Source organism: Aulonocara sp. 'chitande type north' Nkhata Bay, linkage group LG2, assembly GCF_057382095.1.
Source record: "Aulonocara sp. 'chitande type north' Nkhata Bay isolate Kocher_YH1m ecotype deep benthic linkage group LG2, A_spYH_male_GT1.1, whole genome shotgun sequence".
NCBI lineage: Eukaryota > Metazoa > Chordata > Actinopteri > Cichliformes > Cichlidae > Aulonocara > Aulonocara sp. 'chitande type north' Nkhata Bay.
Genome location: NC_141345.1, coordinates 4,802,979 through 4,828,797, shown reverse-complemented (window position 1 = coordinate 4,828,797; position 25,819 = coordinate 4,802,979). Strand labels below are relative to the sequence as shown.

Below are 25,819 nucleotides of genomic sequence, written 5' to 3'. Positions count from 1 at the left end.
TCTTTTTTAAGGAAAGTGTTGTCAAAAGGATAATATTTCAAAAATAACTCCAGCCTCAACTGCTTGCCCTTTGTGCTCACTGCAACTAATCGATGAGAAGTCGGTGTAGAAATTAGCAGCAAAAATAGAGCCAACCCCAAGTGTGTGCATTACAACCAACTGTCAAAGTAACGCCAGATCAGAAAAAATATACTGTATTGAGCCTTTCCCTCCCTTTAGATGTTTGCTGATTATTCCTGCTTTGTCGCTTCCCTCATCTCTCTCCCTCTCCGCCCCTCCCTCTCATGCTAAATGGAAGCTGTGTGTTGCTGCGTTAGAAAGCTAGTCACATCCCTCTCGCTCTTCTTTTTAGCTCCTCTTAGAGTCTCTCCCTCTCTCTCCCCTCCATCTTTTTCATTTCCCACCTCTACCTTTCTCTCTGTCTATCCTTGACACGCTCTCTGTCTTTTTCTTTCCCGCTCAGCTCCCTCCAGCCTTCGTTCTGTCCACGTCGACACCCTCGACTGATTCTGCCGGAGTCATGGCCTTCGGAGCCCGACAAGAATTCAGCGCCTGTGTTTGTGCAAGTGTGTGTGCGCGTTTGCGTGCGGGGGTGTATCTGTGTCTTCAAGCATCGATGAAATATGAGCTGTTAAATATGAATGCTGGGTTGTGTTCTGATGCCATACAGTCATGTCACTCATGCATGGAGTAGTTGTAAAAAACGTGCGTGTGCATAAACACTTACACGCTGCATTCATTGTGTATGACAAGTAACTGCGGAGCTTCTGTGGTATTACTCTGCATCACATTTGCTATCCATTTGTCTGATACTTGCCACACAAACACACACACAGAGGCAGGGCCTGGATTCAGGCTTCACTGACTTTAAACCTTGCACAGGCTGACAGTAATTTCTGCCTCCAAATTACATTCCAATGGCTTCATAAATCTGCTGCCTCCTCCTCTGCCTCTTTCTCTTTCCCCCATCTTCCTGCTTCTCTATCTTCCCCTCTTCTCTGCCGTCCCTGCTCTCTTTCTCCCTTTTACTCCAGCCTCACTTCATTTTTTTTTTCCCTGTATAAACCTATACCCTCCTCACCTCCCTCTCCGCCTCTATTTCACCATCTCTCATTCTCCTCCCCCTCCTATCACTTGTTTTCTCGTTTCCCCACACTCCTTCTCACTGGCGCTGGCTCAGTAAATGAGAAACGGGGAGGCAGAGATGGGGAGGTTACGTGTGTGGGGTAGTTAAACAGTCACACACTCACACACATAAATCCATACAGATGCATACACACAGCTAACACAGACGTACACGCTCACGCGTGTGCTCACATGGGCACGCCGAGAGAACTCAGTATGTAAATACTCATGTGCGCAAGCACACAACCGCAGTCAAAACATCATAAACAGCACATTACCCTTTGATTGAAAGACGAGCAGTTGTGTTGCCATATATTTGCCGTGTCTCTAAATTGACTTGGGTGTGCGCACACGCATTTAAATGCACACACATGTGGACACGGTTTTAATGAGAGTGTTCATTTTACTGATAGCGCCTCTAGGTGAAATAATTGCCAGTGTTGGGCCCTGATGGCTAGTCCAAGTGTTCTCAGGCCAGTTGTCTTTATTGGCCATGGCGGGCCGCAAACACACCCCTCATCTCCCCAACTGCCGCTTTAACGGCTGCTCTGCTGCAGCCAGCGCACGCTTGCAATGAATACATGGCCTTAATATGCATAAGCACACAATGTAGACACCAAGTTACGCATTAATACTAAAACACACACATACACGCGCGCCCAGGCGGAGGCCAGCAGAGAACAATAGGCCGTCTGACAATGGGGCTCAGAGGAATTCTCTTTTCCATATTAATATTCAGCAGAGTGGATATGGAGAGAGTGTGTGTCAGCAGGGACACATGCTCATCAACCTCGCTAACACTGGGGTTAGACAGCCACATGATTACAAAGTACTCAGACTTTGGTCCCCAGGCCCGCAACTATTAATCCCTAACTCCTACTTCCTCACTTCCTCTGTCCTAGCTCACTCCGGCGCACAGAGCGAGCAAACTGCCAAGTATCACAGCTGTCACTTTTCTTTGCTTTCCATTTTCCCAATTATTCTGATTAGCCTGATGGAGCAAAGGGTGGATGGAAATGGAGATTTGATATCGTCAATTTCCTGCCACCCCCACTACAGTGTGTCAGATTTGTGACAGTGCAGCTAGAAGGTCATCTGGAGGAGGATTTGGAAAAGGTTTTGAGGTTGTTGTTGTTTTTTTTTGATCATGCTACTTAGCCTCAATGTCACCATTTCCTCTTTGCGAACCTCATGTCAGTACAAATGAATATGCCAGCAAAAACAGCTGTAGTACCACTCGTTATAGCTTCCAACCGCAAATCGTACAAGGTGACCACTAACAATGCACATGCGAATGCTCTGGCTGTATTCATGCACATATGTTACCACCATCTGTACATCTGTAGTCACACGAATCATTTTACTGTTCATCTGTACACTTTACTTTAACATAAAAGTATCCACAACGTAAAAAGATTTGTTTTGTTGTAGTCTTCAGTCGCTCTGAGCTCAGATGTGGATGCAGTATCTGTACAGAATCACACTTATTGGTTTATGCAGTTTTATTATCTCTAGCCTTCTTTATAAGCCTCTGCACCAAACAAAGAAAAATAAAACACTAATATCTGCTTATTACTACACAAAGGAAAGAGGAGTGAGAGCGTCTGAACAGCACAGATGCCACAGTGAAAGTCACATACTGTTGCCTGCCTGTAGGCTACACAGTTGTTGTAGACTGGCTCACAAGAGCTGAGTGACTTCTGTCCCCCTGAGGAACGAGATGTTCTCTCCGGTCTCTGTTATGCAAAAAGACAAAAAAAAAAATCGAGTACAACAGAAAAAACATGGAGTGAAGGGTCAGTCAGAAATGTTTTTGACCTCAGCACACGATATGGATTACTGCTTTCTTTTTAACTGCTTCTTTGTTTCAGTGACAGTGTGACATGTTATGTAAAGAGGATGACATAACATTAGAAGAAATAATATTACGATAGCAGACATCAGTTTGCTTTCTATATATAACCTTTCTACAGGCGAAAAGCTGATGAAATAAAGCGTAATTGTAAATTTAGTAAACTGCAACCTAAAACCTATATTAACACAGCGCCACCCACTTAACCTACAAACTTCTGGTGTACAAGGGGTAGCTAGTTAGAAGAAAAATAGCTAAAAGGGAAAGAATGTAAGCTGCACCACAGCTTAGCACAAGATAATTTGGGCTTTCTTGACCTCTCAGTAGAGTCCCAGAATGAAAATATGGAACTGGAAATGAGCATATCAGATATGGTTTGAAGTGTTTTATCCAACAAATGGTCCTAAACTCAAAATCTGCTATCAGTTAAGAATAAGAAAAGATAATAATTGTTCCCCCTTTGCAAGCTATAACCCCCACCTTGTTTTAAATTAACTTTTTGACTAATCAGCTAAGGCGTGTTTCATCCAGAGACTAGTTGTAGACCACCTGGCAACTACCGGTTGCTAGGGAAAAACAAATGCTCCCAGAATAGTTGCAAGTAGTTGCTGGCAGTCATTCTAAAATCTACTGCCAAATCCTAGTCTCCAGGGTCACCAGTCAGTGACCCCATGATAACCGCCATCAACAACAGAAAAATGTGCATTCATCAACTGATTGGAGAGTGGTTGCAGACCAAGAAGAAAAGCGATATGCAAACCTGACACTAGACACCTTCGCCTTCAAAGAAAACGCAGTCCCTTTTGAAACATGATGGTTATTTCAGTAAGGTAGAACTTGTTATTTGACGTTCGCTTACTTGTTTTCATCAGACCTTTTCAACCTTCACTATCACTCGAAGAGTAGTTTTCATTTTTCCATTTTCATTGCCTGATATTGAAGGTCTGATCCCACCTCATATCATTCAATGACTTAACAGTGAAACAGCTGACCTCTCTTTTCTATCATACTTTTATATTCTACCACTAATTAGTGCATTTCTAGAAAATGTTTACATCAGAGGAATGAAACCACATGAAAGAGGAAATAAACGAAAACCTTGAACTTCTTTATCATTGTGACTCCATGTCAAAGTGTGTCCATTCGTGTTTTGTGTAACATCTTTCTACAAGGTTATTTTTAGACGGATTTCCTTTGAAAAGTGCTGCAATTTCCCTAATGTTCTCAAGCAGTTATGACTAACAAAAGTCATTACCTTGGTGAAACTTTCTCTAATCTTCCTCAAAACTCTGACAAACAGCCGTTTTCATACTCTGCCAAATGACTAGCATGTACTTTGCCTCCAAGCTCCTTGCTCTGATAGATGCTCCTTATGTCTGCTGTCCTCCCATCACACTCCCACTAGTTAGGCTTGCTTCCATCAAAAAAAGTTTTAAGGACAGCCTTGACATCACACAGATAGAGCTTCACATATTGATGTCTAATGACCAATGGCAGTGAGCTGTGGAGATGCTGCTGATGCTCAATAGTCACTTCTTGTCCAGTGCAGGCAGACGTTTTGCCTGCAGTATGCAAAGATTAGTGCAGAGTCTAAGAGTAGTTGGCTCAGAAATTATAGCTAAGTAAAGCGACTAGCTTTAAAATGACAGTTCACGTTATTAAAGGTGACATCTGCTGTTAATACGTGACTGATGACATCCAATTAGTGTTTATTTTTGTAGCTACTTTAAAGTCCAAAAATGCAAACTGTTAGACCTTAACAAATTACAAATGAACTGAATAACAATGAGTGCCGCACCAAGTCCTTGCTTAGACCATTATCTCATTTCTCCTTAATGCCAATAACAAAGTCGACACATTTGGCAAAAACACTGCCTCTTTATCATTCTGCCCCACGTCGCTTGATTTTCATTATGCGAGTTAGCCACAGTCTGCACATATGAATAAGTTTACTAGGCATCAACTGGATATCAATCTGAAGACGTCCTATAAAAAGGATCATTTATCTCGCCAAACACCTCACTGAACTGCACATCCAGTTTCCATCTGTGGAACCAGTTACATCACATGGGAAACAAAAACCTGTACACCATCGCCCTGAGTGCACAGCTTTTAACAGCCCTCGAGGATGTACAGGAGTACAGACATAAGCCTGTTGACCAAGTTCTTCTCAGCTGCAGCGCGTGTCCTTTGAAAATGAAAATGAGGACGCCTTTGTTTGTCTCTATTTGTGTTTAAGCAAACTGGATAATAATTTCCCAGTTGGCGATGTAGTCTACTTACTTTGGGATGAAGTGAAGAGGCGAATGTGAGCAGCAGAGCAGTTAATGGCCTTGATGAATTTGTCTCTGTACACTCAGTATGCCTGATGAAAACCTTATATCTCTAAAACCAGTGTTCACTGGGGGTTTGATTCTGCACATAAGATACAGGCACTTAGTGTGTGATGGTTAATAAAAGCTCAAAAGATTTGTCTGAAGAGAAAAACACAAAAAAAACACAGATATAAAATATGGAGTTACCTTAATGGGAGGTTTGTGTCTACTGGGAGCACAGTGCTGTGCATATGCAGTGGTGACCTTCAGGAAGTATTTTCACGAGGTACTTAATTTTAAGAGGTATAACCATTCAGATGGGGATAATTATTTAGCCTGTACCTTTTAGGATTCTGTATTGTGCCAACATTAAGACTCAACAGCACATGGTGGCATCATTTACACAAAACAGGTGTAACAAATGAAGATATATTAGAAGATGTTTCATTTACGGCACATTAAGCATTAAGCCAATATTTAAAATATTCTTTTTGTGGAAATATAATAAACTCTATGATCATTACCACAACAGATTTATGAGAACAATTCCCCTTTATTAACCAGAATCCATTTCTTTAAATTAGTTTAAGGTTGGTGATTTTAAACTGGCCATATGTCTAAGTGTGAATGGTTTTCTGTCTCTCTGTGTCCTGTGATAGAGTGGTTATTACCCCACCTCTCACCCAAAAACAGCTGTGACAAGCTCCAGTGGTTAAGAAAATGAAGCTTTTAACATCGCTTAAAATAAGAGTAAAAACTACAAGCCGACTCAAACTTAAGAGGCTTTCGTTAAAATGTAGATACACGAATGACTTAAAGTGACTCGCTTGGCCCCAAAGCCAATGACATAATGTATTTTATGCAGCTTCTAAGACACGTTACTTCAGAAGACTCAGTCTTAATTCTTGGCACATCTTGAAATATTTTAGCATAACTTCTACAAGTGTCACCATCATCATTATCACGCGGCTCACTTATTTTGATTAAGCTGTATTTATGCAGCTACATTTGTTGCGCATGCATTTGCATGTTACATTTTGAAACAAAAGGCTTGTAGACAGCACTGTCCATCCATCCATCTTTTGAAGCGATCTTCCATCAAAATCTGTGCCACGTCTCTCTGGCTCTCTATTATAATGTCTCTGGTTCCATTAGCATCATACAGTAATCCAAAATTTGTAAAGAGTGTCGTGAACTGAATCAGTGACCTTTAATCCTCCTTGTTGTGCACTCTCTTTTCACGTCTGATGTGTTACAAATGGCCCATTGTATCAGACAGATTTTACCTCGTTGCTCAAATGCATCTCCAAATGAAGCCTCTAATACTACTCTTGCCTGCTGTCTCTTTTCAGGTCGGCGCTCACTAACACTCAGCCAGCTGTCCTGCTGAAGTCGACACCAGTGAAGTCTACCTTCAGGATACAAAGGCTGTCCATTTCCACCAACTCTTCACACTGAGCCAGCCCATCACAGCACTCCTTAAAGCGGACGGTATACAATACATGCTGTCATCTGGCTTTGCTGAAGATGATCTGTGTGAACTGAGAAGGAAGTGATCAAACATTTAACAGAGGAGAGAGTGCTTGAAACTGAGGGAGAAGGAGAAAGGAGCTTTTCCCTTGAATCCTGCTCATACAGTCGGCACTCTTACTGAGGCCAGCCTGTCCATCACTGCCTTAAAAAGTGCTCATTACTATCACTGAACCGTGAAGTGCATGTTGTAATAATTGTTATAGTACAGCTCTAATAACAGATCAAGGACACTTTGTTGGATTTTTCCGAGCTGTGAAAAGCGTACTTATTCTCATTTTCCTCACGCCGATCATCTATTAAAACCACTACCTGTCTATTTGAAGCAAGTGCCGCTCGGTACAGTACTATTTTTGCATGACCCACTGCCTGCATGAGTAACCAGGGTCGCTTTTGACTTCGAAGAAGGACCCTTGAGCCCACAACCATCTTCTGACTGTCTGCCCAACTGTAGCATTTGAGTGTGGGGGGGGTGGCTGTTTCAGAATTAGGCCTCTGGACACTTGCTGAAGATGACTTGAGTTGGCAGGCCTAAAAGCCCCTTACCAAGAGAGAGAGAATTTGACAGCAGGACACACACACACACACACACACACACACAAAGAAGACACAAATGTGGATGCCGAGACGGCTTTGAGCCATGCTGGTGTTGCTACTTGTGGAGCCCTGGAGTACAGGCTATCATCATCCCTATCATCATTCACCCAAGCTGAGGAAGATTCAACGGCCCGAAGGAAAGAGGCTACACTTCTGAACGATTCGAAGGAGACTGAAATTGTGCTAACACGCAGAGATCCACAGCAACATCCTCAATAACCCATATAAACACTAATACTCCCCTCCACAAATCCTTGATAGAGAAAAACAAGGCTGCGGCGGGCGTGAAAGGCACAGACACTGAACAGGTGAGCAAGCCCTTGGCAATCACATCCTGGGTCGATCAGACCTTTCACACACACACGCACGCACGTACACTTCATTCATCACAGTGAGGAACACTACACTTACATCTTGCTTTGAGCTACAGGATAGGAAGGAAGACACTAGAAAACACACACCAGCTCTGTGCTCCTTTACTTCAGAACATGATTAAAATGTTTGTGGGAAGTGGGGGGTCAAAAACAAAAAAAACACAAGGGAGCGGAAAGGGAATGCCGAGGCAAGAATGCCGAGGGAGTAAGAAAGAGACGGGAGTGGTGGAGGAGGAAGAGATTTGGGGGAGAGGTGCATCTAAATGAAAAACAGAAACTAAGTTGCAGTGGAGGAGAGGACAGGAGAGGAAGCGGAGAGCCGATTGATCCAATCTCAGTGTGCAGGAATCAACGGACGACTGAAGAGGAAACGATAAAAGAGGATTAGAGAGATAGAAACAGGGGAGGAGAGGAGGAGGATGACTGCACGGACACTTCTGTAAACAAACCTGAAAGTAGATATAATGAAAGATTATCAAGGGGAGGTGGGCGGATTGGAGAGGTACACGGCGTGATAAAGATGCAGCGAGAGAGAGAGAGAGCGAGAGGATGGACGAGGGAGGGGAGAGAGACGAGAGAAAAATCAGGATCATTAAAAGAACATGTCGATGGGAAACCTTGGCATGTGGGCAAGAAACACACATGCCAGCTTGTGCCAAGAGGATGTTTATGAAAGGGAAGCAGGGATAGTGTGGCACTGAAACATATGCTAGTTGATATTCATAGAGCATCCCAGTATGGTCTCAGCTCATACCTTGACAGCCCCTCTTGTGTGTATGTGTACCTCTTTCTTTCTTTTTCTGTCTCTCACATGCCGGGGAAAGAAATAGTCAGATTCGAGCTAAAAATACTATTAAGAAAAGAGAAAAATCAAGTCTGGGTCCACGTCGAATTAGGTGGCACACACTCTTTTTCACCCTGACATATCAAATGCTGCCGGTGTCGAGCTGAGACAGGAGCTAGTTGTTGTTGATACAGATCTTTCTCTCATACACAAACGCACACATGCAACAGAGGCACACACACAAGCATGTACAGGTACACAAATGCGGCTATTTTTACATCCATCTCACAGAATAGAAAAAAATGACACCAAACCAATATTTGGAGCCATTATTCTTTTTCCAGCTGATAGTGACTTCAGTCTTCACTGCCAGGAACTCATTTCCCCCTCTCTCCTCCTCCTCCTGACTGTCCTACTGTCCATCTGTCTCCTCGCCTCCACCCCTCCCTCCTTGCCTCTCAACTATTGTTGCCATCTCTCGTTTGCTTTGCATGGATTTTGACTGCAGCCAAGGGGCAATTTTACATGTAGCACAGAGTTCACATACAAACACACACGCACAAACATGCATGTGCAGAAGGGGCGGAGAAAGGGGGGGGAAAAAAACTTGCCTTTAGAGGATTTGTTTATCAAATGTGCTGTCAAATCATGTCAGGCATTTCACATCAGGGCACATTTTCCAGCCTCGGGCTACTTAAAAGAAAGGATTCAAACACGAGGACGCCACAATGCAATTTCCACAACTTTCACCACTGTATATTTTTCATATTCTAAATATAGTGAGCCGTGAATGTGCACGTACGGAGATCATTTTATCTGAATTGTAAATTCATGTTATTGATGTTGGTGTCAAGGATTTGCAAGGAGACAAATCATAAAACATCGACCAAGGAACCTATTAATGTTGCAGAAAAATGCTTCTCTGTAAAACATCTCACTAAAACATTTCTGGGAATTTCAGGACCACTTTCCTGAATAATTTATAGAAATTTCACGAACAATAACAACTGAGTGAAACCATGCATTATACATGTCAGCTTGTACTGAGACTTCTGTATGTGAATGCTTTGTGCTCAGTACATTTGTTTATTTGTGTGAGCAAATTTCTCAGTGTGTGTTTTGGTCACGACCTCTGATAGATAAATTGTGTTTCTGAGTATACAATATGAAACCTAAATTTCTCTGCTTTTCTTCTATATTCTCTTCAGTTTTATCATATATATTTATTAGGGGTAGATATAGGGCAATAACAACAAGTTTAGTAGTTCTGCTACTCTCTGAGCCATCAACTGGACTGTGGGCAATTAATCTGGTTTCCTCCTCCCCGATCTCGCCTCCATTTTAGTTTCATGTCACTCACTCCATTTCAGTTAATCTCTGTGGAAGAAAAAAAAAACTCCTCTTCACTTATTTTCCCTTCCTTCAAATGTCACTGTCCAATTTTCTCCATTTCTGTCGTCCCTTTGCTTTCTCCGATTCTCGTAATCCTCTTCGTCCAGTCAATCCACCCCTCATCACACTCTGTCTCTAAATGTGCGTTTGTCTTTTGCTTGGTCGCCCTGACCCATATAATAGTGGGCAGCTTCTTATAAGTGCATCTGATGATTCAATCCCCAAATCTTTTGCACTTTAGAGATTTAAAGAGACTCTACTTTTATCAGCAGGTAGAAAACACAGCACTTTGGTCGAGTAATTTTGGAGATAGACCCCACAGCGAAACTCTATCTCGCTCTGTCTCGTCCTTCTTTTTTGCTTCCCTATTTGAATATAATGAATTTTTTTTTCTCCATTCATTTTAGAATCATTGGGTTTCAGTGTCTGTACTTTGTTTTGATCCAGTTTTCCATTTTCTCTCCTATCAGGAGCTGTGCGCCACCATGGCAGCTGAGAGTGTTGCAGAACTCCGCGATTGGCTCTTCCTGCTCCTTCTGTGCCTCACCTTATTGGCTGAGGTGCTGGAACTGGCGGCAGCGGCAATTGCCATGGAGACGGGAGAGGGAGACGAGGGCATAGTTTGCCCCTCGGTTTGCCGCTGCGACGAGGGTTTTGTCTACTGCAATGACCGTGGCCTCAGCATTATTCCTCCGCTGCCGTTAACGGCTGCCATCCTGTACTTACAGAGCAACCGCCTGAGTAACGCCGGGCTGCCACCGTCGCTGGAACGCAGCACTTCCATACGAGTGATTTACCTGTATGCCAACCAGTTGGATGAATTTCCTATACACCTCCCGCCTTCATTACGGGAGCTCCATTTGCAGGATAATAATATACGAACGTTACCGCGGTCGGCTCTTGCCAAGTTACCATTACTAGAACGTTTACACCTGGATGATAACTCGATATCCACCGTTAGCATCCAGGACCGAGCCTTTTCTGGGACCCCACGGCTTCGACTGCTGTTTCTGTCTCGGAACCACCTGTCAAGCATCCCCGCAGGCCTGCCAACATCCTTGGAAGAGTTGCGACTGGATGACAACAGAATCAGCACCATCCCTACTCATGCCTTCCGTGGGCTCTCCTCTCTGAGACGCTTGGTCCTGGACGGGAACCTGCTGGCCAACACACGCATAGCAGATGACACCTTTTCTCGTCTTTCCAACCTGACTGAGCTTTCACTGGTCAGGAACGCTCTGCAGTCTCCACCTGCCAACCTGCCTTCAGCTCACCTTGTGCGACTCCATTTGCAAGACAATGGTATGACCCACATCTCGAGGGGGGCGCTAGATGGGATGCGGCGGCTGCAGAGGCTGGACCTGTCGGGGAATAATCTCACCACTCTGCCCCGGGGACTTTTTAAGGACACAGAAAGCCTGGAGCTGCTACTGCTGCGAGGAAACCCCTGGTACTGCGGCTGCAACCTTCGCTGGCTCCATGCCTGGCTGCACGGTCGGGGGGCGGCGGTTACAGTTAGGGGTCTAACCTGTCAGGGGCCTGAGCCTGTAAGGGATCAGGCCCTTAGAGACCTAACTTCTCTGATGGAGCAGTGTGAAGGTCCCCCTCCTGTTCCTAATACTGGAATAGGGATGAACCCAGCAGACAAAGATGGAGGAGGTGAAGATGGTGTTGGAGGGGGTCAAGCAGTGGCTTCAGTCCCCCATGGCAGCACCACCACTACCTCTCTGCTCATCCCCACACAGGGTTCTCTTTTCACCCTGCGAGCTAAGCGGCCAGGCCTAGTTATGCCTCTGCCCCCAGGTGAAGGAGGGCACGTATCTGGAGAGGCACTGGAGCTGACTGTAAAACCTCTCTCTTCAGACAGCGTGCTGGTGAGTTGGCTTTGTCCAGAGCCGGCACCCTCCTTCCGCCTGTCGTGGCTGAGGCTGGGCAGCAGTGCAGCTCTCGGTTCAATAACAGAGACTTTGGTACCTGGAGAAAGGAGGCAGTATCTTCTAACCCAGCTCACCCCACGCTCCCATTACCTCATCTGCCTGCTGCCATTACGACAGGAAACTTCCTTTGGGAGCCCCAGCATGGGTTCGTCTCGAGCTGTCAGCACGGACACGGACAGTAAAGACTCAGCCCCGGCCTGTGCACAGATAGAGACTGGAGATGCTCTGGCACACTCAGGAGAAGAGGGCTCAGATAAAAAGGGACCAGACTCAGAATTAACAGCCCTGCCACTGGCTGGGATTATTGGGGGTGCCACAGCATTAGTGAGCCTTCTGTTAATCTTTGGCATCTTCTGCTGGTATGGACAGAGATCAGGTTACATATCCGGGGACTCGGGCTCATACAACAGGGGCCGGGGAGGAAAACATTATGATGACTATGTAGAGTCAGGCACCAAGAAAGACACTTCCATCTTAGAGATCAGGGCCCCTCCTGCAGGGTTTCAGATGACAGCTATGGCCCATCAGCCTGTTCAGCCTAAGCTGGAGGATGTCACCTACATCCACACCATTTTCCCCTCCTCCTCCTCCTCTTCCTCCCAAGCTAACGGGACCTACCGGAGCAGTCACGGAGCTGGCAGCCTAAATGGCACCATCCTCAGCCAAACCAGCCACCATCGTGTTACATATGGCACCAACCGTGGCTACAGAGAGGGTGGCATCCCTGACATAGATTATGCCTACACGTGATGATACAGGGACGCACTCCCTGAGCCACGAAAGCCCTGTTGGCTAGTGGTTATTTTGTCCTTGGTTTCCAAAGTACCCTCTGTGCCTCTGCTGGTTCAATTCTGATTGGTTTGTTAAGTAGAGAATTTCTGCTATGTTAATTGGACAATTGCTAGAGTGACAGAAGTGTAAGTCCTACTATACTCTTCTACTGTATAAATACAATTTATAGTAGGCCCTTCTTTCAGCGCTTCTTATAAATGGTTACAGTTTCTCTTTTGGATATCTCAGTGTCTTTCAAACCTACTGTTCTTCTCAGCTAATGATAATACACAGTAAATTATTTGAGGTTGATATACTAGGCTTAGCTGATTTAGAAGGAGATATATTTATAATATGGGGAAAAGGCACTTGATGTGTATAGAGATAGGTCTCAAATCTTCCAACCAACTGTAAGCTTTGTGCTGTATAGATAAAAGGGATGACAGAGGAAGAAATCAATGGTTGTTATAACCCACAGATGACAATGCATCATGGTTGACATGAAAAGATGTGTTCCAAGCCCCTTCCTTTCCTCTGGTTTATTCCCCTCCTTTTTAATTTTTTCCTCCTTTCCGCCTCTTTTTTTTTTTTTTTTCTTCAGCTGAGGCTCTTTCCTTTTATTTCTCTTGTGTCTTTTGTGGTGCTGTGAGCAGAGGACGACTTTGTTCTCGCCAAGGGAGCTGACAGCAGTGATAACAGTTCTGACAGAGACGAGAGACACAAACCACAGCACGAGGAGACTAATGAGAGTGAGAGAGAGAGCATGTGTTTGGGGTGGGGGTGATGGATGGATGGATGGATAGATGGATGGATGGATGGATGGAGAAAACATCAAAGGAGATGAGGAAAAAAAGAGGGTGCGGAGCTGTGTTGGGGGGAATGTAGACGCAGAGAGAGGTGTGTTGGCTTCAGGCAAAGAGCGAGGACAGAAAAGGGGAGCTAAGTGGAAAAAAGGGCGTGTGACAAATGCAGCAGCAGGAGGTAAAAAAGCACACAAAGAGGAAAAAAGGTGGGGGATCAAGAAGGGAGTGGGTGGTTAAAGAAGAGGGTTGACAACTGGAATAATGTGACATCATAGTCCAAAAAAGAAGAGAAAAAAAAAGAATGAAGTTTTTGCCCACAGTGTACCCACTGCACTCAGCACATGCCGAGTGATAACAGAGTGCATGCTTCCTTCAAGGACTGTTTTCAGGTGCCTGTGATCATTGAAATTCAAAGATGAATTTAACATTTCTCGGTAGTTACCTTTCACCTCGTGTATCTTTTTTTTAAAATAAACAGCACATTTCAGGATTTTAAAAACATCGGTAGGACAACAACAAGGACAAGAAGCACGGCGAGACAATCTGAGTAAAAAATACACTGATTGCCAAGACCACAGGACAACAGACAAGCCTGACAAGAACGACTATTATTGTAAAAAAAAAAAAAAAGGAAGAAAAAAAACTTCATCTTGGAATTTCAGCACTGCATGTACCCAGTTTTTATTGTGGTCTGGTGTCATTATTAAATTATCTTTGCAAATGAAGTGAAAGAATCCTAATCACACATCTTATTATAGTAACCCATTATCTTCTAGAGGATGGCTAAACCTTCTTAATTAAAAATAAGTTTTAGCAGCTGACACTTTTTTTGGTGGAAGTTGGAACGGCACTGGTCTGATTACTCTTTGTTAAAATCCACTCTTAACAAATCTATTCGACTACAGCGGGGGGAAAATATTTTTCTCTGTGTTTATTTAAAAAGAGAGTAAGAATGATTTGTATATAAAGACCTCTATTAGTGGCTTACAATATATTGATTGACTACAGCAAAAATACCAGACAGGAATCAGGAATCAGTTAAAAACACCTGACCAAACTGTAAAACTCCCAAAATTAAAAATTTAAATATTTTATCCCTCTGTATAAACAAATGCCAAATGTTTCCCTGTTGCAGCTTCCCAATTTTAAGTATTTGCAGTTTTTCTCAGTCTTATTACTCAGTAAATTGAAAATCTTTATCTCTTTTTACTGTTAGTTAAATGAACCAAGCAGTTCAAAGACATTACCCCAGGGTGCAGGAATCTAAGACAGACGTTTTTCCACAATTGCCTCACGTTGTATGGACCAGATGATTCAAGTGGACCTATTCTGCTCATTTCCAGCCTCATATTTTTATTCTTCGAGCACCAGAGTTGCTTTGCATGAATTACAATCCAAAATTACCGTCATTTATCTCGGTGCAGCCCCTCAGTTCACCCACTGTCTGAGATGAGCCACTTCAGCTCCCTTTCCTGTGCCCCTCAGAGGGTTTGAACAGCAGACTGGTGGGAGTGCTGTGCTCACAACTAGAGCTGTGTGCCTGTGATGACCATATTATAGAGATCGCCTCCTATTTGATATGAACAGATCAAAGAGTAGAAACAAAAAAATAACAGAGCAATTTGAAGTTAGTTTTTTTAAGGCCCACGTTTGAAATAGGGAAGCGCATAATAGGTCCTCTTTAATCAGTTAATTTAGATCAACAATGAAATTGTGGCCTTTCCTCTTACACTGTCATATACAAAGGCAATTCATTTACTTGTATTATAATAAAGATTAGCTGAATTGGAGAAACTAAAACAACTAGTATAATCACACCTGATCTAGTGCATTCTGGGAGGTGAAACGTATAAGTTGACTCAGGTCGTGTGGTTTTATAGGCCTTAGCACAGCATAGACACTATGTTCTGGTGACTGGGATCACAGCCTGACCGCTACACTGTGCAATTCAACTCAAAGACAACCACAGGGAAACGAGCGACCCCCTGCTTTCTGACCGCCTCTCGCTGACCACACTAATGTACTTTAAGGCAGGAGGAACATCAAAGAAGACGCTAATAAAATACAGCCAGAGATTAACAGGAAGAGGAAGAGGAGAAGGTAGAGAGAGAAAAATAAAGGGGGAGAGTGGAGAGGGGTGATTTAGATAGAGCCTGTAAGTGTTGAAACCCAAGTCTTACTTTGTGTAGCTCTCTTTCTCTTTTTCAACCTGTGTTACAGTGTACCAGTAATATTGGAAGAGCTCCGGTGTGGGTTTTTTTAGGGTTGTTTTTTTTTTTTTTTTAATTTTTTTAAAAGCACTGAAGCTTCCTTTCATTCTGTGTAGAGATCCTTTTCCTTTAAAAGTGTCACCCTCAGATGTGATAATGAAAACACTCTTATGTATAAACATAAAAAAAGGGTGCAAAACGCTATTCCATTTATTGGTCTGTCGTCTTTTTTTCTACGCAGATGAATAAAGACTTCTAAAAGGAAGAGCGGATTCGTGAGTTCTGTGTGTGCGTGTGTCTGAGTGGAGTTCATCAAATCAGAAGGAAAGGCTGGAGATGTCAAATAATGCACCAGAGTGGGCGGGGGGAGGGCTTAAAAACTAAAAATCAATGGGAAGCTCAGATTATTAACATGATTTATGACGAGACGGAGCAGGCCTCGTTAAATCACACACACTGGATGAATACATCAGCGTCTATGCGCTCCGATTCCATTCGGAAGGACGCATATTTTTATCCTGACAAGTTCAAGTGCGTATTTCACAGAGTGACACGAGAAACTCGGCTGCGTCCATTTGTATGGATGTGTTTGTGCTCGGTGCTCCTGAGTTTGGGTGAAGACATGCCTCTCATTCTAAGTGAGTGCTAATGCTTGTGTAAGCATGGATCAATATAACGAACGGGGGAGTGTATAAGTGTCCATCTTAGAGTAACTGCTTGTGATGGGTGTTTGAGAAGGAAGGAGTCTGAAAGAAAAATACTGTAGACAGAAATGGTTTGCCGCACGCTGATGACTTTGTATGACTATCTACAGGATCTGTGATTATACGTCTGGCGGTGTGCGGCTGCATCTTGGCGTCCACGCTCTTAACAACAATGGCCCGAGTTCTCATCGGTCATTATGGACGCCTTTCACTGCCGCGGTCCATTATCTAACGTCAGGTCCTGCAGCTTAATTATCCTAACTCGCATTACACCCAAGAAAAAGATGTATACTCCGAGACTGGGGGTAAGCATCTGTTTGGGCTAAATTTATTCTTGCACTGGTCGGTTGCATTTTAAACTCTATGCTCAGTATTTTCTTCACAACAGTGCTGCCACGGATGATTTAAAGCCGCAACGCGAGTTATCTTCCGCTGTTTGCGTGCATTTATAAGCTTATTTAGTGAAAAGGTCACTGTATTCCTCTCAATGCATGCATTTGAGGAAATGCATGTATGCATGCACAGTCAACCGAATCAAATCCACAACATAATCTTTTTGGCACAGATAGTTTGAATGCAAATGTTTCTACAAATACTGAGGCAGAGCTGAGAAAAGAAAAGGCACTGCACGGGTGAATGTGTAAGTTTACATTTTCTTTCTTGACTTCGCAGCAGTCAAGGGCACGGCAGAGAAAAACATGAACAGATGCAACATATAAACATGAGAGGACCTCAAATACTGCTGCGTTGTCAAAGCCGCTGGCGTTTCACAGATATGCACAAGGTGTCCTTTAGCATCGGTGCCATTATGCACTGTCTTTACGGCAACAGTCAAACTGCCCGTTTACTTCTAACTCATCACATACAAATGCTTATAAATGACTTCTTGGTATTGCACTTAAACACACAAGGTAGCTGTCATTTTTTAGCATGCATTTAATTTGTGAAGGGGCTAATTGTTAAGCCAAATTAGCGCCACAATCTCAGGGACAACAGACAGCTATTTAATTTTTTTTTTTTTTGCTTTATATGCTCTCCATCTGACCAGATTCGCATTGGTCATTGCCAGAGTTACTTTCATACAAAAAAGGGCACCGTATCAACAGCCAAATAACCTTAAAATTCACTGAACTTTCACTCTGAGCTAGAGCCAAACTAAATGACACAATGTCAAAGACCCTGCATTTTGTTATCACAGCTCCACAACCAGTAAAGCATATAATCTAAAAATGCTAATCTAACGTGTGTGTGTTAGGGTGTTCTGCCAACTTTTGTGCCTAATGCTTTAAGCTTTGAGTGTGAACATATCAGAACTGGCACATTTCAGTATGTTTGATCTCATAATAATGTTGTTATGGCACGCAGATCCAGCCACAGCTTCACCGGCTGCAGCGGCAGCTACTTCCAGATCAAGCTGAGTGTGACGTTTCAGAAAAATACAGCACTGTGCAAAAGTCTTGAGCCGGCCCTCAGTTCTTTATAGAAATGGAAAACGGGTACAGCAGTTTCTTGAAACAAACATTTTCTCTGTCAAGATGATCACACACAGGGTGCCGCCGGTGCGTCGAGCCACCTGGGGGGCTCTTCAACTGGTGGGGGAGATTGTCACATCTTGCAGGAGCTTTCCTCTCCTCAGGAGCTCCCTCTGCAGGAGGGGGAGATACAGGAGAGGTGGAGGAAGATCTCAGCCTGGGTGTTTATTGTCTTATGTAGTCTGGAAGATGAGTGGATGGTGGGGTGGGTGCAGTTTTCTCTGTGGTGGGGTTGGGTGGACTGTCCCGGGCTCTGTGGGGCCGGGCGGCGCTGCTGCACTGGGCCCGGTCTGGATGGGCCTGGGCCCCCTTTCCCTGGCGGGTCGCGGAGTATGGGGGTGCCTACTGGGGTCAGCGGGGGAGCTGGCCCCAGGGAGGGGTCACTTGCCCCTCCCTTCCTTCCCTCCCCATCTCCAGCTGCCTCCCTCTTCCCGCTCCAGCACAACCACCCACACATGCAGGGCCTTGGAGTAGGGGTATGTCACCAGGGTGCAGAGGAGGCTACCCCCCCCCTCTGTCCCCTTCTGGCTGCCTCTGCCTCAATTTTATCCCACAACTTAGACATTCACATTACTCACACTCTCATTACACATACATATAGGATCTTGGGGGTGGGCACGATACACGGAGTCCAAAGTACCATCAGGGTGTACACCCCACCCCTGGCATCGTTGCCCACCTCTCAATTTTAAATACACGTAGACATTGAGGGCTAGCAGGAGGGACCATGCGCTTACCTGCTGCTCTCTGGCAGGTAGCTCCAAGCCCTCCTGGGTTTTAAATGCACCTTAGAACACACATGCATCAACATTACAATGAGCGGGTGGAGGGAGGTTCGGAGTCTTCTCTCACCCCCGTTCTCTGCAACCTGCTGGAGCAGGGGGGCTAGGACTAGGAGGAGGAGTTGGCCGTCCGACTGCGGTCTGGAGTGTGGAGCCTTCCTGCTGCTGCGGAGTCGGGGCGGTCTGCCTCCCCCCACCGCAGGGAAAAGGGAAACACCACCTGGGTCTGGGTGCAGTTCCCCCCTCCAGGGGCGGGGGCACCTAGACCCGGTTTGTAGAGTACGCTTGGGGAGTGTGATCGTGTGTACAACGTCTCTTTATGTCTGTCTCCACGTTGGTTGAGTGTGGAGTAAGTGCATATGAGAGCATGAGGGTGGGAATGGATGTTTGTGTCTGTGTGTGCCTGTATGTCTGTGTCTATATGTCAGGTTGGGTGTCAGGCGCCACCTCTCTGGGGACATCTCAGGCCCTCCAAGGTTTGGAGGCCTATCTCCCCCTACCACCACTTCCCCTGCCAGTGGCGGACCCCCTCAGACATCGGTGCGTTGGTGGTTCTTTGTGTCCGGGGATGGGCGTCCAGGTACACACCGGCTCACTCCTTGGCGGCCGCTTATCGGGGCCTGGAGCCTGGGGCTCGCTCGGGCCACTTCGGAGGTGGGGTGCCCCCGGCCTCTCGGCCTGGGGCTCGGTCACTCAGGCGCAGCTGGCTGCCGGCGGAGCTCACGGGCGCGTCACTGCAACTCCCCCTGGCTTCTGCTCCGCGGCTGCTGAGTGAGCCCTCATCTGGGACTCTCCTCAGCTCTTTCTGGGACAGTGGCGCAGCTGCCCCTCTGTTGGTCTTCCTTGGTCTCTTGTGTTCTGGGGGCCTCTGGATGTCTGGAGTTTTGATCTCCTCCACACCTGCTTCACGCCCTGGAGGACGGGGCTGTGGCCCCCCCACACCCTCTAGCAGATTATTACATGAAGGAACCTTTTAAAAAAACAAAAAACAAGCGCGTCCATGCTCACAGGTGTACACACGGGTGATCACACCCACAAACTACACCCTTTTTGGCTCCTACCTCAAAGCACACTGTGTTCTGTTGATCTTATGTGCTGCACAATAATGTTTAACATTTAGTATTTACTGTCATATTCCCATATATCATTGTGATGTTGTTTATTCTATTACTCTTGTTCTCTTCTGCTTGCTTTCTTTTTTCTTTCTCAGCAGGTGATCCAGGTGATTGATATATGCATTTTTTTTTTCTCTGCCCGTTCTGTTGGTTTTTGTCTTTTGCCCTTCTCCCCCGTCCCTCTTCTCAGCTGTTTCTCTTTCCCTCTTTCTTTCTCCCCTTCTTTCCCCCAGTCAAGTCTGTCCCGTATTCATTAAGTGAAAATAAAATAAACAATAAAAGGTGAATCAAATGGACCATTACGGCAAGGCTGGGATGGTCAGTTTGGTAAAGTAAATCCGTTGGGCATCTTTCTTTGCCTTTAGACAACAATTCTGATGGCAAAAGAGCCAAACGGGACAGGCCAAAAGACAAAAAAAAAAAAAAAAAAAAGATGATCACACACAGCTTTAATAATGTTGAGGTCCAGGCTCCGGGGAGGAATAATCAATGACCGATCGTGCTACAATTTGTGTTTTTCTATCCACGCAAGCTTTTATTGAAATGGCACCGCGTTTGAGATCATTCTCATGCCGAAAAATGAAACTGTTGTCAGTCAAATTAATTCAAGTTGGTGGATCAAAATCAGATCCCCAACACCACTGTCTGCAATGCAGCCAAAAGCATGACGAAGCCTCCACCGTGTTTTATAGATGGTTGTATCTGAACCAAAAATTTCAATTTTGAATTCTTCACTCAAGGAGACCTGTTTCCACTGATTTGCAGACCAGTTCATCAGGGTAGAGCAGGTTATCTACTAATGAATGTTAGATAGAATAGTTAGATAGCATTTATCTATAAGAAAAAAGTGCTTGTGTAAATGAGACGTTATTTAAAGCACCATGAGAAACAGTCCACTTATCATCTCTCGGGTCTCTGCTGGATTTCTTCCTTAGGACATGAATTTCTGCTATATTTCTTTTAATCCTGCAACTTCTTCCTTTGCCTTCTACTTTTCCAATTTCCATGGCCTGAAAAGAGTTGTTGTTCCAGACATGCGGTTTAATATTCGATGCTTTACCTTGATTTCTGGTTAGAGATTTACAATTCATCATCTTTTAAGTTTATATGTTGACATTATTAACATCCAGCAGTTAAAGAGGAATATCATCATTCACTTTAAGTTGAGTTTATATGAAAATAAAAAAATCTGTTACCTATCATTTTGGTGTAAAAGACAGAACCAACACTAAATGAGTGAAGCAGACACAGAAATGCAGACCACACGGCAGACTGACGTGCCAGTTTTTCAGCTCTTTAGGAATCACCTTGTTGGTGCAAAAATACTATTTTATGCCTGTCACATGGGAACTAAAGCAATGGGAACAAAATGTCTATTTTTGTGGCCGGCTGCTTGTAAGTGCCTAATGATACAATATAACATAGGTTCTTTACTTAGTTGACATGTGAAGACAACAGTGCTTCATACATTGAGTTAGGCACCTTATTTATGCTTGAATGATTTGTAGGTCAATGTTAAGTGGCTTAAACAATGGTCAGGTATAAGGACTGGATGGAAAATGGGTAAAAATGTAGCCAATTTCCAAACACAAACTTTTAAGGAGCTTCAGAAACCCAGATCAATCAACCAATCAATCAATCAATCAATCAATCAATCAATCAAAGCTTTATTCGCCACATGCAGGTTGCCCTGCAGTGAAATGGGACCCCCTGACCTTACACACACAACACAGACATCACATGGGGATACAGGTCGGAGATCGGTAGCGTTACAGAAAAACACTGAAATGTACACTACAATGGGAAAGTACAAGAGGAAAAAAAGAGACCTCTACTCATGCTGTGCTTCCATGGTAGGACAGCATGAGAACAGGAAACAAAAAAAACTCCTCTGCACAAAAAGCACATAAATGTCCACAGCACAACTTTGTGAAAGACATGACAAGCCACGGGATTGGGTGGGGGGTGAGGAGTAATCCGAAGCGAACACAGCAGCCGCCCTGCACAGCGCTACCATTCCAGCGCGGCACACAGACCTGCCGTGTTCCCCCGCAGGAAACAAGCATCGAAGGCGTTTGGAAAGGGAGGGGGATGAGTGTGTGCTTATCAGTGTAAGTGTATGTGTGTCCATAGTTCAGCTTCGCCCTGCTAGGCTAAGTAAACAGTCTTCCAGCCAACCCAGGTGGCCTTGCATGGAATGGGAAGGAACAGACTCAACACAGTCGTTATCAGACGAACTATTACTGAAGATCGCTTTAAAAAATCTAAGAAATTGTGGCTCCTTTGAAGCCAAGTATAAAGAAATAGATGGCTCAAGACTTTTGAGCAATACTCTAGCTCAGTGTCGGTGGTTATTTAATTATTTGGTATTCTGTAAATACTTGTTTTTCATGTCCATGTAATTCAGTTACACGTGGACCGTGGACTTGGCTCTTTAACCAGTCTTTCAGCGTCCAATATTACTGTGACTGATGTGTCAAGGCCCTAAAGCCCAAGGACACCGTGTGTACCCGACAGAGCAGAACTATTTCACACACTGGAATGAAAATGCTTTAGTATACAGCAAACAAGCAGCAAACAAACATAAAAAAAAAATATGTTTTTTTATTGAAAAAAAAATTCAAATTAGGTCTTGAGTTATGATTCAAGTAAAAACATGTTGGTGACTATAACATGAAGGCTCTTTTTCCTGAAGATTGGATTTTAGTTTTTCCTTTTCTCTCTTATTCATTTTACAGCTCGACTCCAAACAGCACCTTTCCCCACTTAGTGTGATTTTTTTTAACAAAGCCATTTTACTTTTTGTTCATTAAGCAAAAACTCTCTCGAGACCTTGCCTTCCTCAAATCTTTGCAGGATATGAAAACAGCTCTCAACAGACGTGCACAGATTTACAAACACCAACTCATGACAAACACAGCAGTTTTAAATCAATTTTAAAGGTTCTCATTATTGGACACACATTTGTATAGCCTGAATTGACAAGGGACCAGTGATCCCGGGGGCCAGATTAAAAACACTCGTGTGTATCTTTTATACCGACACACTCCTAGAAACCAATGAGATACCTCAGAGGGATGAAGAGCTATAACAACAACAACAACAACAACAGACAGACATTAGGCTGCAGTGGTCTGGCTTCTTTGGTAGCAGTGGGTGGAGAGGACATCAGTGGAATAAACAAGACAGAGAGCACACCAAGACAGCCTCTGGGGGATTATGAAAACACCAACTGTATGAATTAGGCTGTCTATCAGAGAGAGACACTTTGGTGCTACTGCAAAGCCCCTCTAGTGTGAAGGAGTACAAAAAAAAAAGAAGTCTTCCAAGTAAAGTTCAGCTGTAACTACACTCAAAGCATGTGCAAAAAGATAACCAAATTTTCCTTGTACAGCAATTGTCTTCTATTCAATTTCCGATCACTGTGCATGTTATCTTTTAGTTTAGCTTAATTATGAGCCCCTAAAACACAGGATTGCTTTTGTAACCTTGCTTTCAGGAGAAAAAGAGCATCTAAATTCAAGAGAACTAGAGAATTAAAGTCAACCTTAAGTAGTCGTCGTGCGATTTGTCTCATTATCTATCCCAGGCTGACATTAAGTGAATAATTGATAGCTTTCTTTTTCTCATACGATAACCCATCAGCCATTCAACCCACACGAGCAAACACTGCAGAGGAACGACTCTGGCTAAAGGGCGCTTCAGGCAGCCGGCTCCTGCTGGATGTGGTCTTCCACAGCTCTCAGCCGTCATTCATGGTCGGCTTACTGCCCACCTCTCTGGGGCTATACTCTGGACTACACAGAGACCTCAGCACTTGTAGTTATGGCAACTTGTGATTTCTCTGGAGTACTGGCTCTCAGCCTTTCTTCAGCAGAGGCAGACACAACTCAGCCAAAAAATAAATGAATTCCTGGAGCACAGTAAATTATTCATTACTTAGTTGAAAATGCCACACAGTGAATTGTGATCATTCCAGAGGTGTAGCACACAATGTGCAGCTGAACTTAAAAGGTAACTGCCCAGTTCAAACCTGCGTTATTTAATGCTGCGCTAAGACAACAACAAATATTTAGCAAAATAATGAAATTGCAATTGAGGAGAAATTGCTCAGCTCAGCATGGATAGGTGAAAAATTAAAAGCGTACTGGGGCTCTACCCAAATATTCAGCTATTTAGATATTTGTCTGTTGTTGAATTTTAAGATTTGGATATGTTGTTGGGTTTTTTTCTTGTTAAATGAGGAACTGTAACTAATCTCAGCTTGTGCAACATCTCTCTTTCTCTCTCTCTCAAACTTCCGTTCACCTCATTGAGGTCACTTTGTCACTACATTTAGCCACTTTCAATGCCCCTTCAGCTGTTCTTTTTTTAAGGCACTGCAAAAACTCGATGTACAGTATCATACTGCTTTACAATGACATCTTGCACTCCTGGCACAGCACCTGCTCTCTCTCTGCTGTGTTCGTTGTGTGAGCAGTGAGGCTTCACAGAATGACAGCAGCAATGCACAGTGTAACAGACAGCCTTAATTCAGACTTCAACTGCTGATTAACAATAAAATTAGATAGAAACCTGCAGATTAAGTAGCCTTGAAAAGTTGCAATCATTTATATGCAACAGATGCATAAAGGGCATTGTTGCATGTTGCTTTCTGTCAACACTGCTCTGTACAAAAAAATGCTGTCTGGTAATAAAAAGATAACACAGGCTGGATTATGATACACTATATTGCCAAAATGGTAAATGGTCTGTATTTGTATAGCGCCTTACTTGGTCCTAAGGAACCCAAAGCGCTTTACACTATACACAATCATCCACCCATTCACACACACATCCACACACTGTAAGTAAGTAAGCAAAAGTATTCACTCATCCAAATCATTGAATTCAGGTGTTCCAGTCACTTCCATGGTCACAGTGGGGCAGGAATAGCTCAGTAGGTAGAGTGGTGGCCCCATGATCGGAAGGTCGGGGGTTCGACTCCACTGAACGGCTACCCTGAGGTACCCCTGAGCAAGGTACCGTCCCACACACTGCTCCCCGGGCGCTGCATTGGTGGCTGCCCACTAATTCACTGGGTGAATGGGTTAAATGCAGAGGAACTATTTCCCTATGGGGACTAACACATACACACATTATTACATTACAGGTGTATAAAATACAGCACTTAGTTATGCAGGCAGCTTCTACAAACATTTCTGAAAGAATGGGAAAGAATGGGTCGCTCATGCATATCAGCGTGATAGGATGCCACCTTTGCAACAAGTCCAGTCGTGAAAATTCCTCGCAACTAAATATTCTACAGTCAACTGTTGGTGGTATTATAACAAAGTGGAAGTGGTTGGGAACAACAGTAACTCATCAGCAAAGTGGTAGGCCAAGTAAAATGAGAATGGTCAGTGGATGCTGAGGAGCATAGTGTGCAGAGGTCGTCAGCTCTCTGCGGAGAGATCTTCAAACTTCATGCAGCCTTCGGATTAGTTTAAGAAGCATACAAAGCTTCATGGAAATGATTCCCATGGCCGAGCAGCTATATCCAGGCCTTACCAAGCACAATGCAAAGCATTGGATATAGTGTTGTAAAGCATGACGCCATTAGAGCAGTGAAGAAATGTTCTCTGCAGTGACAAATCACATTTCTCTGTCTGGCAATCCGATGGACGAGTCTGGGTTTGGTGGTTGGCAGGAGAACAGTCCTTGTCTGACTGCACTGTGCCAAGAGTAAAGTTTGGTGGAGGGGAGATTATGGTGTGGAAATGTTTTTCGGGAGTTGGGCTCAGCCCCTTAGTTCCAACAAAAGGAACTCTTAATGCTTCAGCATACCAAGACATGTTGGATAATTTTGTGATCCCAACTTTGTGGGAACAGTTTGGGGATGGTACTTCCTGTTCTAACATGACTGCAAACCAGTGCACAACGCAAGGTTCATAAAGACATGGATGAGCCAGTTTGGTGTAGAAGAACTTAACTGGCCTGCACAAAGTCCTGATCTC

At 44.1% G+C, this 25,819-nt stretch overlaps 2 protein-coding genes across 5 annotated transcripts in view; one reads left to right on the top strand and one right to left on the bottom strand.

The window, feature by feature from the left end:
* flrt1b (fibronectin leucine rich transmembrane protein 1b) overlaps nt 1-15,955 on the top strand; it is a 40,421-nt gene extending 24,466 nt beyond the window's left edge. For all 3 annotated transcript variants that reach the window (XM_086303642.1, XM_086303637.1, XM_086303627.1), the window contains exons 2-3: nt 6,645-7,727; nt 10,440-15,955. In XM_086303642.1, the coding sequence (XP_086159768.1) occupies nt 10,455-12,656 (2,202 nt within the window). In that variant the 5' untranslated portion in view covers nt 6,645-7,727; nt 10,440-10,454 and the 3' untranslated portion in view covers nt 12,657-15,955. The remainder of the gene's footprint in view (nt 1-6,644; nt 7,728-10,439) is intronic.
* Nucleotides 1-25,819, bottom strand: part of macrod1 (mono-ADP ribosylhydrolase 1) — a 149,845-nt gene that overhangs the window by 99,620 nt on the left and 24,406 nt on the right. The window lies entirely within an intron of this gene.